This window comes from Mauremys reevesii, linkage group 1 (assembly GCF_016161935.1).
Source record: "Mauremys reevesii isolate NIE-2019 linkage group 1, ASM1616193v1, whole genome shotgun sequence".
In the NCBI taxonomy this organism is placed as follows: Eukaryota; Metazoa; Chordata; order Testudines; family Geoemydidae; genus Mauremys; species Mauremys reevesii.
Window position 1 is genome coordinate 269,735,228 of NC_052623.1, and position 14,943 is coordinate 269,750,170.

The 14,943-nt window shown below is 46.2% G+C and overlaps 1 protein-coding gene across 8 annotated transcripts in view; it reads right to left on the reverse strand.

Moving 5' to 3' along the window:
* Positions 1-14,943, reverse strand: part of SLC25A17 (solute carrier family 25 member 17) — a 73,027-nt gene that overhangs the window by 33,409 nt on the left and 24,675 nt on the right. For all 8 annotated transcript variants that reach the window (XR_005584953.1, XM_039489533.1, XM_039489499.1 and 5 more), the window contains exons 2-4: positions 14,176-14,236; positions 11,455-11,521; positions 951-1,102 (exon numbers count right to left, since the gene is read on the reverse strand). Coding sequence is in view for 7 of the 8 variants with exons in the window: in XM_039489533.1 (XP_039345467.1) it covers positions 951-1,102; positions 11,455-11,521; positions 14,176-14,236 (280 nt within the window). In the remaining variant the exon portion in view is untranslated. The remainder of the gene's footprint in view (positions 1-950; positions 1,103-11,454; positions 11,522-14,175; positions 14,237-14,943) is intronic.

The following is a 14,943-nucleotide window of genomic DNA, read 5'->3' on the forward strand; positions in this document are numbered from 1 at the left end:
TACAAACTAACTCAGTAGTAATTCACATAGTATAGAAAACTACATAGCAGGAATTTTAAAAAAGACCAACACACAGCAAAGCTAACTACACAACTTCTTACTAAAATGATTTCTGTAGTTTCTCCAATGAGTCCACAGAGGCCAAAACAATGGGTTTTTCAACAACTAATTAAAGGTTCCTTAGGTCAAGCAAATTCCAAGACAGTCTTCAATGGGGTTACTTCAGGGATTAATTTGGCCCAACATGTTGAAAAGCATATCTATTAGTCACCATCCAGCTAGACTCAGTTATAAGAGAAGTCATGTTGTTCTACAGCTTTGGGAATTTTTGACAAGTTTTGTTAAAACTCTTCCAATCTAGTTTTGTTGCCTGCAAAGGAAGGTGGGATAGGTGGGAAACAGACCTCTCACCCATTCGATATCTGCTGGAAGTTCTACTCCACATGATTCAATGGTGGTGGTAAAAGCTACTGATTCACACCAAGTTAAAGAAGATTTAGTTATTCAAAATATTGCAAAGTTGCAAAAATCTTCTTTAACAAAGAACCCTAATATCAGTAGGAAATCTACTCCCATTTTGATCTGTCCTGGAAGAAAATGGCATCTAGGTACCATGGTAATGGATACATTACATAGAGAAAATGGCTCAATATTGGATACTTTTTTTGTCCAAGCGTTCAACAGAAATAATTTTATAAGTGTGTGAGTATATATACACACAGAGAATGTGGGGTGGTAGAAGACCTAGAGTAAATATGCATGACAAATAAAGAGAACCATAATATGAAGCGGTTCTCTATAAGATACAAAATACAAAACACCCAGGCAGCATGACCTCCAATGGGCTTCATAAAGCAAGGAGGTCATTATGTAATTTGGTTAAAAATCTGAGTTTCACAGAATCTCATGTTATGACATACTATGTCATCATGCCTTATAGGTTCCATTACCTGCAACAAACCCCAGGACCAAATCTTTTCCTGTGGTTGAATGTTGGCCTTTGACCCAGAGAGCTCTGAGACTGTTAAACGTATAAAAATAGACAAAATTGGAGCAGCAGAGGCTGGAAATAACAGGGAACCACCCTCGATATGGTGCCAGGCTGTGGAGAAAAAACAACAGACAAAGTAAGGGTCAGAAAACTACCATTATAAATTGAAAGCATCTGGGATCTGACCTAAATCTCACTGAAGTCAATGTGAATTTTTCCATTGGTTTCAACGGACTTTGGATCAGGCCTCCAAAGAGAAAAAACGCTCTGGAAGCCATTGGTTAAACAGATCCGCAGAGCACAGAGTTGTGGACCCAAGAAGGAGTTATATAGTGTCTTTCATCCACAGGGATCCCAAAGTGCTTTGCAGATCCATCAACAGAGGAATTTTTATATGCTACTGAAATACTGTACCTTTGGGATAGAAAACAACATCTCCTCTTTGCCAGGGACAGCACATAAGTTTTACAAATTGTGTGTGTGTGTGTGTGTGTGTGTGTGTGTGTGTGTGTGTGTGTGAAGAGTCACACAGCTGGCACTATATATAGTACCATTATATTGAGACAATTTCCAACCAGTAACAATCACACTGACTCAATATAATTCTTAACTCTATTACTGGTTAAAATAAAACACTCAATTATTTGCTTATACTGATAACACTCATGAGTAACTCCACTGAAATAAGCGAAGTTACAAAGGCTGGTAAAAGTGAAAAGAGAAACAGACTCAGGAAATGTATAGTCGGGGTATCTTCAAATTGTACGTATCAACATTCCTCCACTTAGTTGGGAAAGTACAAAGAATTAAGTTTCTAAAGTTACAGGCTTCCATGATTAACTATCAGTAGTACAGTTACTGGTGGGGAGAAAAAAAAGATGGAGAAGGAAAAAACAACTCTTGCATGTTTCTGGTCCCTTCTATCTGAGGAAAAATATACATACGCCTTATATGAACCATATACTCTATTTAAAAACAAAAAGAAACCCGCAAAGTCTTCATAAAAATCAGAGATGCTTCTGATGATCTGATTACAAATATTTTTTCAGAAGAAACCTCCAGAAGCGCAAAACAGCAAACATCGAAGATAAGAAAAATCAGTTAATTTTAGTGGCTCAAGGTACCACTCCCTCAATCCAAACCTGTTCTGGTGATAAGAGTAAAGTCCAAGTGACTGTCCTGAATTTTATCCAGGTGTTGAACTTGTCTCATCTAGTTCACACCAGCAGGATGAATTAGACCACACCAGCAGAAACTGTCTTCAACGTCATTTAAGAAAGGTGGGAATGAGAGGAAATGGATAAAGCAGTTTTTGACAAGTAAGAACAGTGTTTTCCTGGTGCAGATAAGGGCCTAAGAAGAAAACCTGTGTTAGCTAAACCGGTTTTTAAAAAGCAAATTCCACTACCATGCTATTTGTATAGAATGAAATGAGCCATTGCCAAATGACACCCACAGTATGCTTGGGATCTTGCACCTTTTATTGTTTTTCCAGTTGTCCCACCCATTTCTTCAAAACTATGTTAGCTTTATCTAGGGCTCTTAAGTGTCTTGAGGGAAATCAACCAGTTTCCCATTGCCAGAAAAAAAACTCTTACGTACCTGTTTGGTAACTGTTGTTTTTCAATATGTGAAGCATATAGCCATTCCACTTCAGGTGGTGCGTACCAGAGTCGGAGATTTTTTTCTCCCATAGCAGTACCCATTAGGGCAATGTACGTGCCCTCCTTGTGCTTGTGGTGCCAGCTAAGGGTATACTGGGCGGAGCCCACCCCAAATTCCTTCACACCAGCAGCCATATTTTTGACTCTGATGTAAGGGGGAAGGAGGGTGGGTCATGGAATGAACACATGCAACCTATCTTGAAGAACAAGTTACAGAACAAATATATAATTTTTTTCTTCAAGTGTTTACACATGTCCATTCCAGGTGACTCACAAACAGCATGAGATCAAGGAGGGTATCAGAGTCTAGCTGAACAAGGACAGCAACACAACTCTCACAAATCTAGCATCATCTTTTGAGGCTTGAGAGACAGCATAATGACTAGTGAAGATATGAACAGATGACCTAGTTGCAGCCTTGCAAATGTCACTGATGGCTAAGAAAGCAGCTGATGCTGCTTGCAGTGTGCTGAAACTCTCTCAGGTGTAGAAAATTTAGTGATATCATAGCACAGTAGAATACAGGAAGAAATCCAGGAGGAAATTCTCAAGAGGAGAAATGAGTTGACCTGTTAGCAAAGGAGATGAATAATTGACAGGACATCTAAACTGCTTAGTCCTGTACAGATAACAAACTAATGCCCTGTGGACATCCAAAGTATGGAGTTTTTCCTCATCTTTATGAGAGTGAGGCTTTGAAAAAAAGGTTGGTAGGTATATAGACTGATTTCAGTGAAAATCTGACACCACTTTTGTTAGAAATGTAGGGTGTGGATGTAAGCAGACCTTACCTTTATAGAACACCATATGGGAGATGGAGGATCAGCAACTAAAGCCTGAAATTCTGTTTTGCTACTACCCAAAGTAATAGCCCCCAGGAACACTGCCTTAATTGAGAGATAGAATCATAGAATTCAAGATCAGAAGGGACCATTATGATCATCTAGTCTGACCTCCTGCAAGATGCAGGCCACATAAGCCGATCCACCCACTCCTTAGCAAGCGACCCCTGCCCCATGCTTCGGAGGAAGGCGAAAAACCTCCAGGGCCACTGCCAATCTTCCCTGGAGGAAAATTCCTTCCCGACCCCAAATATGGCGGTCAGCTGAACCCCGAGCATGCGGGCAAGACTCTCCAGCCATACCCTCTGGAAAAGGTTATATCATATCATTGACCCATTGTACTATTTACCAGTGTGGCACTTAACTGACCTATTGACTAAGCCCGTTATCCTATCATACCATCTCCTCCATAAACTTATCTAGCTTAATCTTAAAGTCATGGAGGTCCTTCGCCCCACTGTTTCCTCGGTAGGCTGTTCCAGTATTGCACTCCCTGATGGTTAGAAACCTTCGTCTAATTTCAAGTCTGAATTTCCTGACTGACAATTTATATCCGCTTGTCCTCGTGTCCACATTAGCACTGAGCTGAAATAATTCCTCTCCTTCCTGGTATTTATCCTCTGATATATTTAAAGAGTGCAATCATATCTCCTCTTATCCTTCTTTTGGTTAAGGAAAACAAACCGAGCTCCTCAAGTCTCCTTTCATACGACAGGCCTTCCATTCCTCGGATCATTCTAGTGGCCCTTCTTTGTACCCGTTCCAGTTTGAATTCATCCTTCTTAAACATGGGAGACCAAAACTGCACACAATACTCCAAATGAGGTCTCACCAATGCCTTATATAACGGGACTAGCACCTCCTTATCCCTACTAGAAATACCTCGCCTAATGCAGCCCAAGACCGCATTAGCTTTTTTAACGGCCACATCACATTGCCTACTCATAGTCATCCTACGATCAACCAGGACTCCTAGGTCCTTCTCCTCCTCCGTTACTTCCAACTGGTGCGTCCCCAGCTTATAACTAAAGTTCTTGTTAGTCATCCCTAAATGCATAACCTTACACTTCTCACTATTGAATTTCATCCTGTTACTAATACTCCAGTTTACAAGGTCATCCAAATCTCCCTGGAGAATATTCCGATCCTCTTCCGAATTGGCAATACCTCCCAACTTGGTGTCATCCGCAAACTTTATCAGCCCACTCCTACTCTTGGTTCCCAGGTCAGCAATAAATAGATTGAATAAAATCGGACCCAAAACCGAGCCCTGAGGAACTCCACTGGTAACCCCCCTCCAACCGGACAGTTCCCCCTTCAATACTACCCTCTGCAGTCTCCCCTTTAACCAGCTTCCTTATCCACCTCTGGATTTTCATTTCGATCCCCATCCTTTCCAATTTAACCAGTAATTCTTCATGCGGTACCGTATCAAACGCCTTACTGAAATCCAGATATATTAGATCCACCGCATTTCCCTTGTCTAAAAAATCTGTTACTTTCTCAAAGAAGGAGATCAGGTTGGTTTGGCACGATCTACCTTTCGTAAATCCATGCTGTAATCTATCCCAGTTGCCATCGGCCTCATGCTCCGGAACCACTCTCTCTTGAGAGATGAGAAAAAGAGCAACTGGTCATAGGCTTAAAAGGGGGAAGGTCCCATTAAAGCTGACAAAATCAATTTTAGATCCTATGATGGTGTGGGATCTCTTACAGATGGGAAAAGCCTGTCCAACCCTTTCAAGAATCTAACAGTAGTAAGGTTAGAAAAAACAGATCTTCCTTCTATAGGAGAATGGAATATGGAAACAGCCACCAAGTGAACTCTCAGGGAACCAACACAGCAGCGTAGCTAGTGGGGTACAGGGGAAGCAGCCACTTCCCCTCAGCACATTTTCCAAAAGCGGCGCCTGCTGGGCCGGTGCTGGGGGCAGCACAGCTGGAGGAGCCATGGCGGGGGGGGTGGCAGGCGCGGCCGGAGGAGCTAGGGGGCCAGTTCCTCAGCCATGGCGCCCCACACTCAGCGCGGCCCCAACATCGCCACAGCCACCTCCTGCGGCAGCTCAGGGCTCGGCAGCCAAGCGCTCCCCGCCCCTTGCTAATGCGGCAGCAGCAGCATCTCCCGGCAGTGGCTCGCGGCCCAGTGAAATATTCTGCGGCCCCCGCATCCCATCACAGCAGGCAGGGGGAGGTGAAAGGGCCCCTGAGCCTTTAAGGCCACCTGGCTGGCAAGCCCCACGTGGAGCGCACTGAGCACTGGGAGCGGGGCGAGCTTGTGGATCCAGGCTGGTGTTTACCCCTGACAGCGACGAGAGGGTCAGGGCCCAGCCCGGCCCGGCCCAGCAGCGCCATGGAGCGAGGCTCGGCCAGCGACTCACGAGCCGGAGCCGGGATCCACCCACGGCGTGGAGCGGGATCGGCCGGGGACAGGCGGCAGCACAGGACGGAAGGTGAGCGGTGGGGGTCCGGTGCCTTGCACTGGGGGGTCTGGGCGAGGGGTTCCCCAGGGCCGGGCCCACAGGGCAGGGGCGCAGGCCGCGCTGTCTGGACGGGGGGCCCTGGCGCGGCACAGGAGCCTGGAGCCCGGGGCGGGGGGGATGGGACCCCGCGGGTGGGGCCGGGCGGCGTAGCCCGGCAGGGGACACCTGCAGAGAGGGCTGGGCAGGAGAGACTCTCCCGGGACCATAGGGGGACGGGGGTATCCGCACCCCCGGGAAGCCCACAGGAGTCCTGAGCCGGGCCCCGGGGTTAATCTGGGGGGGAAATGGGAGGAGCCAAGGAGGGCGTGGCCAGAGGAGGAGCCGGGGGGGCGCCTTTTTTATGTTTGCTCCCCCTACACTTAGAACCTGGCTACGCCACTGAACCAACAGAGTTCTTTTCTGTTAGGTGAAGCAGATAATCCAGAAGAAAATACACCTCTACATTGATATACCGCGACCCAATATAACACGAATTCGGATATAACGCAGGAAAGCAGTGCTCCAGGGGGGCGGGGCTGTGCACTCCAGTGGATCAAAGCAATTTCGATATAATGCCGTTTCACCTATAATGCAGTAAGATTTTTTGGCTCCCAAGGACAACGTTATATCGAGTTAGAGGTGTATATGGAAGCCTGCAAGGGAGGGGTACCCTTCTGCTGGGACCACATAGAGAATCTTCTCCATTTCATGAGCAGGGTCCTGTGAAAATTCCAATTTCATGAACTGTGCAGAAAATGCTAAATTAGTCCAATATCACTATTTTTCCAACAACAGAGAGGTAGAAGTGGGCATTCATGCAAGCCAGTCTTGTGATTGGTGTGGCTTGTAGTGTGTTCTGGGTAGTAGCGGCACTGGCTACTGTATGTAACATAAACCAGCTCCTGAGTCCCTCCCACAAACTATTGTTCTGACATGATGCTGCTGCCATATGCTGGGAGCCGCACAGAGCACAAGACTGGTGCACATGGATGCTTGTTTCCAACTCCCTGCTGTTGGAAAAATCACAGCAGTTTGGAGGGGACTTGGCAGCCATGCATAGTCCACAAAATTCTATATTTTACCATTACACTACCATGAATTTAAAAAAAAAGTCATGATTTTCTCAGGGACTATTCATGAGATAAGTGCATTTGGTGGATGGCTTTCTGCTATTTAAAAGCATGTTTTGAATTTAAAGGAACAGTCCATTTCCTGGGGAGTTAACCAAGGAGCATCCTTATACATCTACTAATTGTCAGGAAGCAGGGAGGACAAGTCAGAGACAATGGCTTCATCAGGAGAAGGTAAGGAAGTGTTCAGTGAGGACATCACAGTATCAACCTGTTCTGATGCCTGCTGAACCTCCTTACCACATGGGTCAGATACTGGATATTTAAGTTCCACCACTTACCGAGTACTGGGATTGGCACTAGATAGAGTGCTTGGACAGAGACTTAGTAGTAGCAGGTGCAGCAGATGAGGACCTAGTGTCTCGAGGGACACCCTGAGGATTCCAAAAAAGCTATTACTGGATCTGATTTGGTATCAGAGACCAACCCCAAAGCATCCTGTACCTGGACCTAGTCCAGTGAGAATGCCAGTGCCAAGACCTCAACCAGCAGAAAGGGAAATCTAAGACCTCCTGTAATGAGTGTGTATGAACCCACCTCCGACTCCAGGGAGGAGTAAGTATAATCAGAAAGCCAAGATGGTGCAGTATCAAGCAGTGCAGCAGGACATTGGGACCAGAAAGCGCAAGAAGTAGATGGTAACAGGGGAAGCATTAGCAGCTTTCTTGCTGATGGTGCTGTTTGTCTTCCTTGCTAAACAGCACAGCTTTTGGCTACCATCAGTATCAATTGGAAGGCAGAAGCTTGCTGTGAATTGGGGAGCAGAGAGGGATAGGAGGGGAAGCAAGGGGAGTTACTAAGACTCAGAGAGAGGAAGTAGCCAGCTCCAGGATGAGAAGGGGCATCCCAGCAATTCTTACGCCAGTTCCTCAGTGGCTGGCACATACACACCTGCCCTCCCTGGACTGGGTATCTCTATCAGCAATGGCTGGACGGTCAGACTGGGCTGGACTAGGGACTCACATGAGTGACCATCTCTCTCAGCCAGCCCTGTGTGGTCCCTGCACACTAACCCCAACCAATGTAAAAGAAGAAAAGGAGAGGAGAGTTGTTGCTACCTGCTCCCTGGTGGCAAACCTGATCCCATGCACCAACACAACCATTCCAGACCCTCTTCCAGATCCTACTCCAGCCTTCACAAGATAGTATGGGGGCAGAAAACATTGGGGGCCAGAAACATACATCAACCCTTGTAATATTTCCATTATGTAGGTGCTAGCCCTCACCACCTCCCAGTTCCACCACAATGGTACCAAAAACTGCGTAGCCCCTCATGGTGCCAAAGATGAAACAGGTACCAAAGCCTGCATTGCATGAATGGGCAATGCCATACCTCAATATCTTACAGCAACGGTGAGTATAGAACCAAGAAGCAAAGGAGGTCCCTCAGGTGTTATCTGTACCGAGAGGGAGAGATGCCCCAAAGCATTCACTGAAAATTAAGGCAATGCTGCAGAAGATCCTAACAACTCAGTCAGTCTCCATGGTACCAAAGGTAGTGCCGGATACAACTCCTCTACATTGCTAGTCAAGTCTGTGATACCAGGGAGTTGCCTAGCTGGGCCTGGAGATCTAACCTCAATGCCCACCTTTTTCCTGTGTGACATCGCTGCGGTCCTAGCCCTCATGAACGAAGAGGACTTTTCTAGCTAGAAGACTGTGAACTGCCTGATTTTTTTCTGCCATTTGTGCAGTACCAGAGAAGGAGAATGGCATCTTTTCTCTGGTGAGGTGATACTACCAAGTCTAGTAGTGCAATCCTGGGTGGATTAAGTCTGAACCCCTGTGTACTGAGTGGCTGGGTTCCAAGTGGAGGCATAAAGCAGTTTCCATGAAGAGGTGTTGAAATCTTACTTCCTGTAGAGAGGTGGGCCGGGGCTCGTCTCTCTCTGGGACGGTGGGGACCCACACCGCCTCATTAAATTGGGGAATAGGTCTTGTGGGCAATTAGTCCGGCTGCAGGAGTTGTCCTCTGCGGCCACAGTAAGCCCAGGCCCTAGGTCAGGGTGGGGCACTGGTGAGTTAGGCACTCAGGCCCTCAGGCAGGGGCCGAGCAATAACAGTATACAATAGCAAGCCCAAGCCCTAGGGCAGGGCAGGGCAATGGTGAATCAGGCGCTCAGGCCCTCAGGCAGGGGCTGAGCAATAACAGTATATCAACAGTAGGCGCAGACCCTAGGTTCCAAAGGGCCTGGGAGACGGGGAGACTGCCACCCAACTTGTGGGTGGCAGGGGGGACGCAGGCCCTCCCACTCCACTGCATCCCAGCCCAGGACCCGCTGATGTGTCAGTGGAGATCCTGTCCACAACACACTGACATGGGTTCTGGCACTGCTGCAGCCAGAGCAGGGTCGGCTGCCCCCGGGCTACTTCTAGACTCCCCTTCTTGAGGTACCTGGGTCAGGGTGGTGTACTCAGGGGCATCCAGCACCATGGGTTCCTTGGAATAGCTGGCAAAGGGTAGACTCGGCAACTCCTTCTGGTAGCTGGCACAGGGCAGGCTCGGCAACTCCTCCAGGTAGCTGGTGCAGGGCAGCGCAGGCCAGTCCTTGGGTTTACTGCAGGCCAATGGGGTTTCCCAATCACGAGCTAGGACGGAGGCATCTGGCCTCCCCGGCAGCTGCTCTCTCGATGAGCCCTGAGGTCAGGCCTTTATACTTCCGGGGCAATGCCTGACCCTCTGGGGAGCGGGCTCAGAGTTCCGTGGCCCCGCCCACTCTGGTGTCCAGAGGAACTCGTCTCTCTCCAGGGCAGCAGGGAACTACACCGCCTCACCACACTTCACTAGACTCGAACCCTTGCAGATAGGGTACCTATACCTAACAGGTCCTCCCCTCAAACCCTAAACAATGAGAGTGAAGATTTCTGACTAGCATAGACTTGTTACAGCCAGAAAAGCACTTAAACCCTGGGGACTTAGGCATGCCCCAGGACAGAGCTTGAAAAGCTCCAACAAAAACAAACAAAAATTTGCCAAAAGCAAGTACACTAACTAAAACTATATATAATTATAATTTTTAGAAAACATTATCTCATAAGAGAAAGGGAAAGGTGTGATAAGCACACACATTCCAACTACCATGGTGAGAAGGAACTGAGGAGGATTGAGGCAGCTCTGCCCTTTGTACCTTAGGCTAACAGCAAAGCTTGCTGAAAGCACATGCACCACCCTGACAGATATCAATATGGGGAAAATATTTACTGCTTTGGGTGCACTGGCACACACACACACACTTGAAGTGAAATGGACATGTGCAAGCATTCGAAGAACTTGGATTTTCAATTTTGCTGTAAGTGTACGAAGTCTCATTTTTACAGTCTTTCAAATCCAACTATTATATCCTCGAATCTCTCTCTTATTGTGGACTCCTTGATTTCTGTAGTGGTTTACACGTTCTATAAATTCCTCAGAGTAGATAATGGAAATACAGAACTGTGAGCCAAAGATGGTATCAACTGGTTTACAAGTGTTTTTTCCTCCCCATGCTCACTCTTACTTTTTGGCATTTGCTTTCCCAGAGCCTTACACACATTTTATTGTTGATCCTGCATGATTCTCAGGTCACAAAAATCATGCCATCCATGTCAGTATATTCCTCTTTCACTCCTCTTCTATTTCTAGGCGGTAGGGAAAGTGTTTAACCTAGGCCTGGTCTACACTGGAAAAATAAGTCTGCCAGGGATGTGAAAAATCCACACCCATAAGCGGTGTAGACAGTGCTAGGTCGACAGAATTCTTCAGTCAACCTAACTACTGCCTCTTGGGGAGGTAGATTACCTATGTCAGTGGGAGTTTTACAAACTCCTAGTTTCACCAATTGTAACTGCATGGGTAAAGTCTGAAAAAGGCAAAATGTTATTAGGCAAACTGGAACCTGGCTAGGATTGACAACTCTACTCTAGTGTAAAATACCAGGAATTCTTGGAGTAAGCACTCCAAGGGAAGGGTTACATACACACCTACTTGTCAGTACTTTTCAACAAGGTTCTGTGGTCAGGGATGCAACTCCTACAGCATAGCTCTGTGCAAGGTCATGAAGGTTAACTTCTGCTACACAGGATCCTAATTCTCCATCCTGGGTCCAAACAGCCATTTGTGGGGTTCTCCAGGTGGTGGGGGAGAAGAAAGAATGAACCTTTGACTGGAAAGCATATCCCAAAACAGCCTATTATTCAAGGTGGCTAGGTTATCCAAAAGGACACTGCACCTGTATGATTAGAAACTGATGCCCCAGAGAATCCAGACAAATGAAGAGACTAATATATGGAAACTAATATATCCAGATATATGGAGGCTCACTGGATGCACATGCATAGCACTTCTGAAGGTTTACTTTTACCAAGATAATTGTGAACATCTGTACTTACAGGCCTTCTTCTTTGATAATCTCCAGTAGCACTGTGTGTGTTGTCTTGGACTTGCGTTTCTCATCAACTGGAAGACAAAAGACAGATCTAATTTTTAGCACTTTGAAAGTTGAAAGTACTCATCATCAACTCCTTATTCCTCTATTCCTCTAAAACTGCCAATTTCGCCTTCTCCTTAAATGACTCCGTTTCTCCCAGCTCCTTAGCCACCCCTGAAAGCATCCCTCTCTTTCCACTTGATATTTAAGGTTTCCTGCCTCCATATTTGTTCACTCCCCAACAACACTAAGGGCAGGTCTACACTACAGGGCTCAGTCGACCTAAGTTACGTAACTCCAGTTACGTGAATAACACAGCTCTAGTCGACATAGTTTAGGTCGACCTTTTGCGGTGTCTACACCGCACTGGGTCGATGGGAGAAACGCTCCTGTCAACTTACCTTAGGCTTCTTGTTCCGGTGGAGTACCGGAGTCAACGGGAGAGCAATCAGCAGTCGATTTAGCGGGTCTTCACTAGACTCGCTAAATCGACCCTCATGGATTGATCACTGCATGTCGATCCCCCGGTAAGTGGAGAGAAGCCCTGAGATGTGCCCCCTGGGCAGCTGCCCCTTAACTTTTGTTAATTCTTGATCTGATAATTGGACCATGAATCAGAGATGGGGCTCACTTCCCTGTTTCATTGTCATAAACATTCCCTGACCCCCAGACCCTAATAAACCTGCCTCTTACAGCTAGTTTACAGGTGACCATGCATTGGGAAAAAGCCTCGTTTTCTAAGAGCTGAGGATTGCTGTACAGTATTATGGGGCTAATTCAAGCATACATACCTGAAGATTTGTCAAATGATCTCATCCCAGTTCTTAATAAAGCTTTAGCCACAATATCAGATGCCTTCTGGTTCTGTAGTTTATAAGTAGGAAATACCCAGCTTGACTACCCAGGGCTGTTCAGAAGCTTGAAGTTTAATTTTGGGAAACATGAGATATTTGTACTCCCAATTTCGCTCTCTGTGCTTTTAAATTCCCCTGTAGCACAATGCCTAAATTAGGCAAGAATGTGCTGGTTTTACTCCTGCACATAGTGTTGTTCCCATGGGCTGGCAAGACCAGCCGCACGAATCTAATGGAATCCTGAGCAGTTTCACTCTAACTCTCAATTTTGATCACCTCTTCTAAATCTGAGAATATTCCTAGAGAGAGGTACTTAGGACAAGTCTACACTTAAAATGCTGCATCAGCGCAGCTGCTATAGCACTTTAATGAAGATGCTCTAAGCTGATGGGAGAGACTGTTCTCCCATTGGTGTAGTTAATCCACTTCCCTGAGAGGCGGTAGTTACATCGGTGGGAGAAGCAGTGCTGGCTACATGGAGAGTTAGGTCGATATAACTAGGTCACTCAGGGGTGTGGATTTTTCACACCCCTGAGCAACAAAATTATTCCAATATAGGTCTGTAATGTAGACCAGACTTTAGACATTCAAATCTGAGCCGTAAGTCACACAGCAATGACTTTTCAGCTAATTAAAGAGTCAGTCAGTGCTGTTCCTAAAGGGAGAATCAGCCTCAGCTAGAAGAATGTTGCTGGTGATGAGGAAGGAACAAAAGGAAAGATCCTTGTTTACACAGAGGAGATTCCTATGATGGGGGTGTGCCAGGCCTTGAGGCCCCCTGCTGGAGGTCTCACAGTCCTAACACACCCTGCCTCAGGAAAGGAGCAGTGAAAGTGGGTCCCCCTGGGCTGCCTAGAAAGGCTGCAGGGCCTGAGCAGGTCAGTTGCTAGCTGGGACCAGAAGGGTGAGGAAGGACTGGAAAACAAAGTGACTCTCGAGGAAGGAGGCCTGGGAAAGACCCTGCTCAAGCAGGGATAAGACTGAGAGAACCCAAAGACTGTAACCCTAAGGTACTGGGCGAAGGTGATGGGACTCAGTGCGAAGCAGACCAGGGAATACAGCAGCAGCAACTATTAATGGAAGCAGTACAAGGCTGCTGTTTATAGGGTCCCTGGCTTGGGACCTGGAGTAGTGGACAGGCCTGGGTCCCTGGGGAAATGGCCTAAGCCCTGAGAAGGGCTCAGAGAAGCTGGGAATGGATCACTTGATAACTACCTGTTCTGTTCATTCCCTATGGGGCACATAGCATTGGTGACTATCAGAAGACAGGATACTGGGCTAGATGGACCTTTGGCATAGCTGTTCTTATGAGATAGGGCTGAAGACCCTGGACAGAGCCAATCATTAGTGGAACTCTGTTACTCCAGAAGGGGACTGAACCTAAGAGATGATCTGACTGGACAGCTGGGGCAGCAAGAACACAAAGTCAAAGTTTTGAGGGCAAAAGCCCTGGGGGCAGTGCTCTACAACAGGGCAGGGATGAACTTAAAGCCAGCCCAGAAGGGGGATGAGAACACAGCAAAGAGGCAGGGCTAAAGACACTAACAAGAGCACTGTGATATGCCCTTGATACCCCAGAAGGTGTTCATCCCATTTTAGACTGTGATGTGAACTGAGGGCTGAGCCACTGAAGATGTGCCCTGCAACAGCTGACAGAGCACCAGGAGCAGAAAAAGAGTGCAGGATCATACCCAGGTGACAGGAGGCACTCACAAGAGGTGAGTGCACCCCATCACAATCCCCATGCAACTACTCCCAGAAGTGCCAAGGCTAAAAGGAAATGGAAACAAAGACAGGAGCCACAAAAACACTGGTGTTTACATACTTACCCTGAAGTCTAAGTCTAGCTGTATCCAAAGGAAAAAATACTGTCATTGCAGTCACACTGCCCTGAAAAATGACAGAACAGTTAATTAGCAATTTTTTTATATCTATCTGTCTGTAATGAGTTACATACACAATCACTACAAGTTTCTCAGCAAAATTACTCCACATAATCAAGAACTAAACTATATTCTTTGTTAAAAACTGCTTAACAATGACCTTTTGTTTACCCCTCTAAATTCTGTTCCCACCCAAAATCAAAATTTGCTGAATAAAGGTAAAGGGTAATATGCATATCAAAATTTAACAGAAAAAGAAAATTAACCCCACAGACACCAATGACTACTGGAAACTTTTGGTCACAGGGTTAGAGAAAAGGCTTTCAAATGTGATTAAAAAAATTATAAATAAATTGAAATGATTGCAAAACTCTCCTTTAGCATAAGTTTTTAGAAGTCTGATGTCAGTAAGCAGATAAAAGAGCACCAGTTTGTTTCTCCATTCTCACTTCTGCCCTACCTATACAAGTCTGATAAAAGCTTATGAAGGAGGAATGTTAAAATTACATGGCATCCATCCCTCTAAATTAGTATCAAAACAGTGCCCTAGAGCACAATACAAGGGACCATTGTGTTATGGGAGGTGCTGCCTTCTAAATGAGACAAAATAGCAGTTCTCATGCTCATTAAAAATTCAGATGCAGTTTTTGCAAGTCAATCCCAGTGCTTAGCCAAATTCCAATTTAGGAAATTACAGTCTGCTTCCATAAAGTT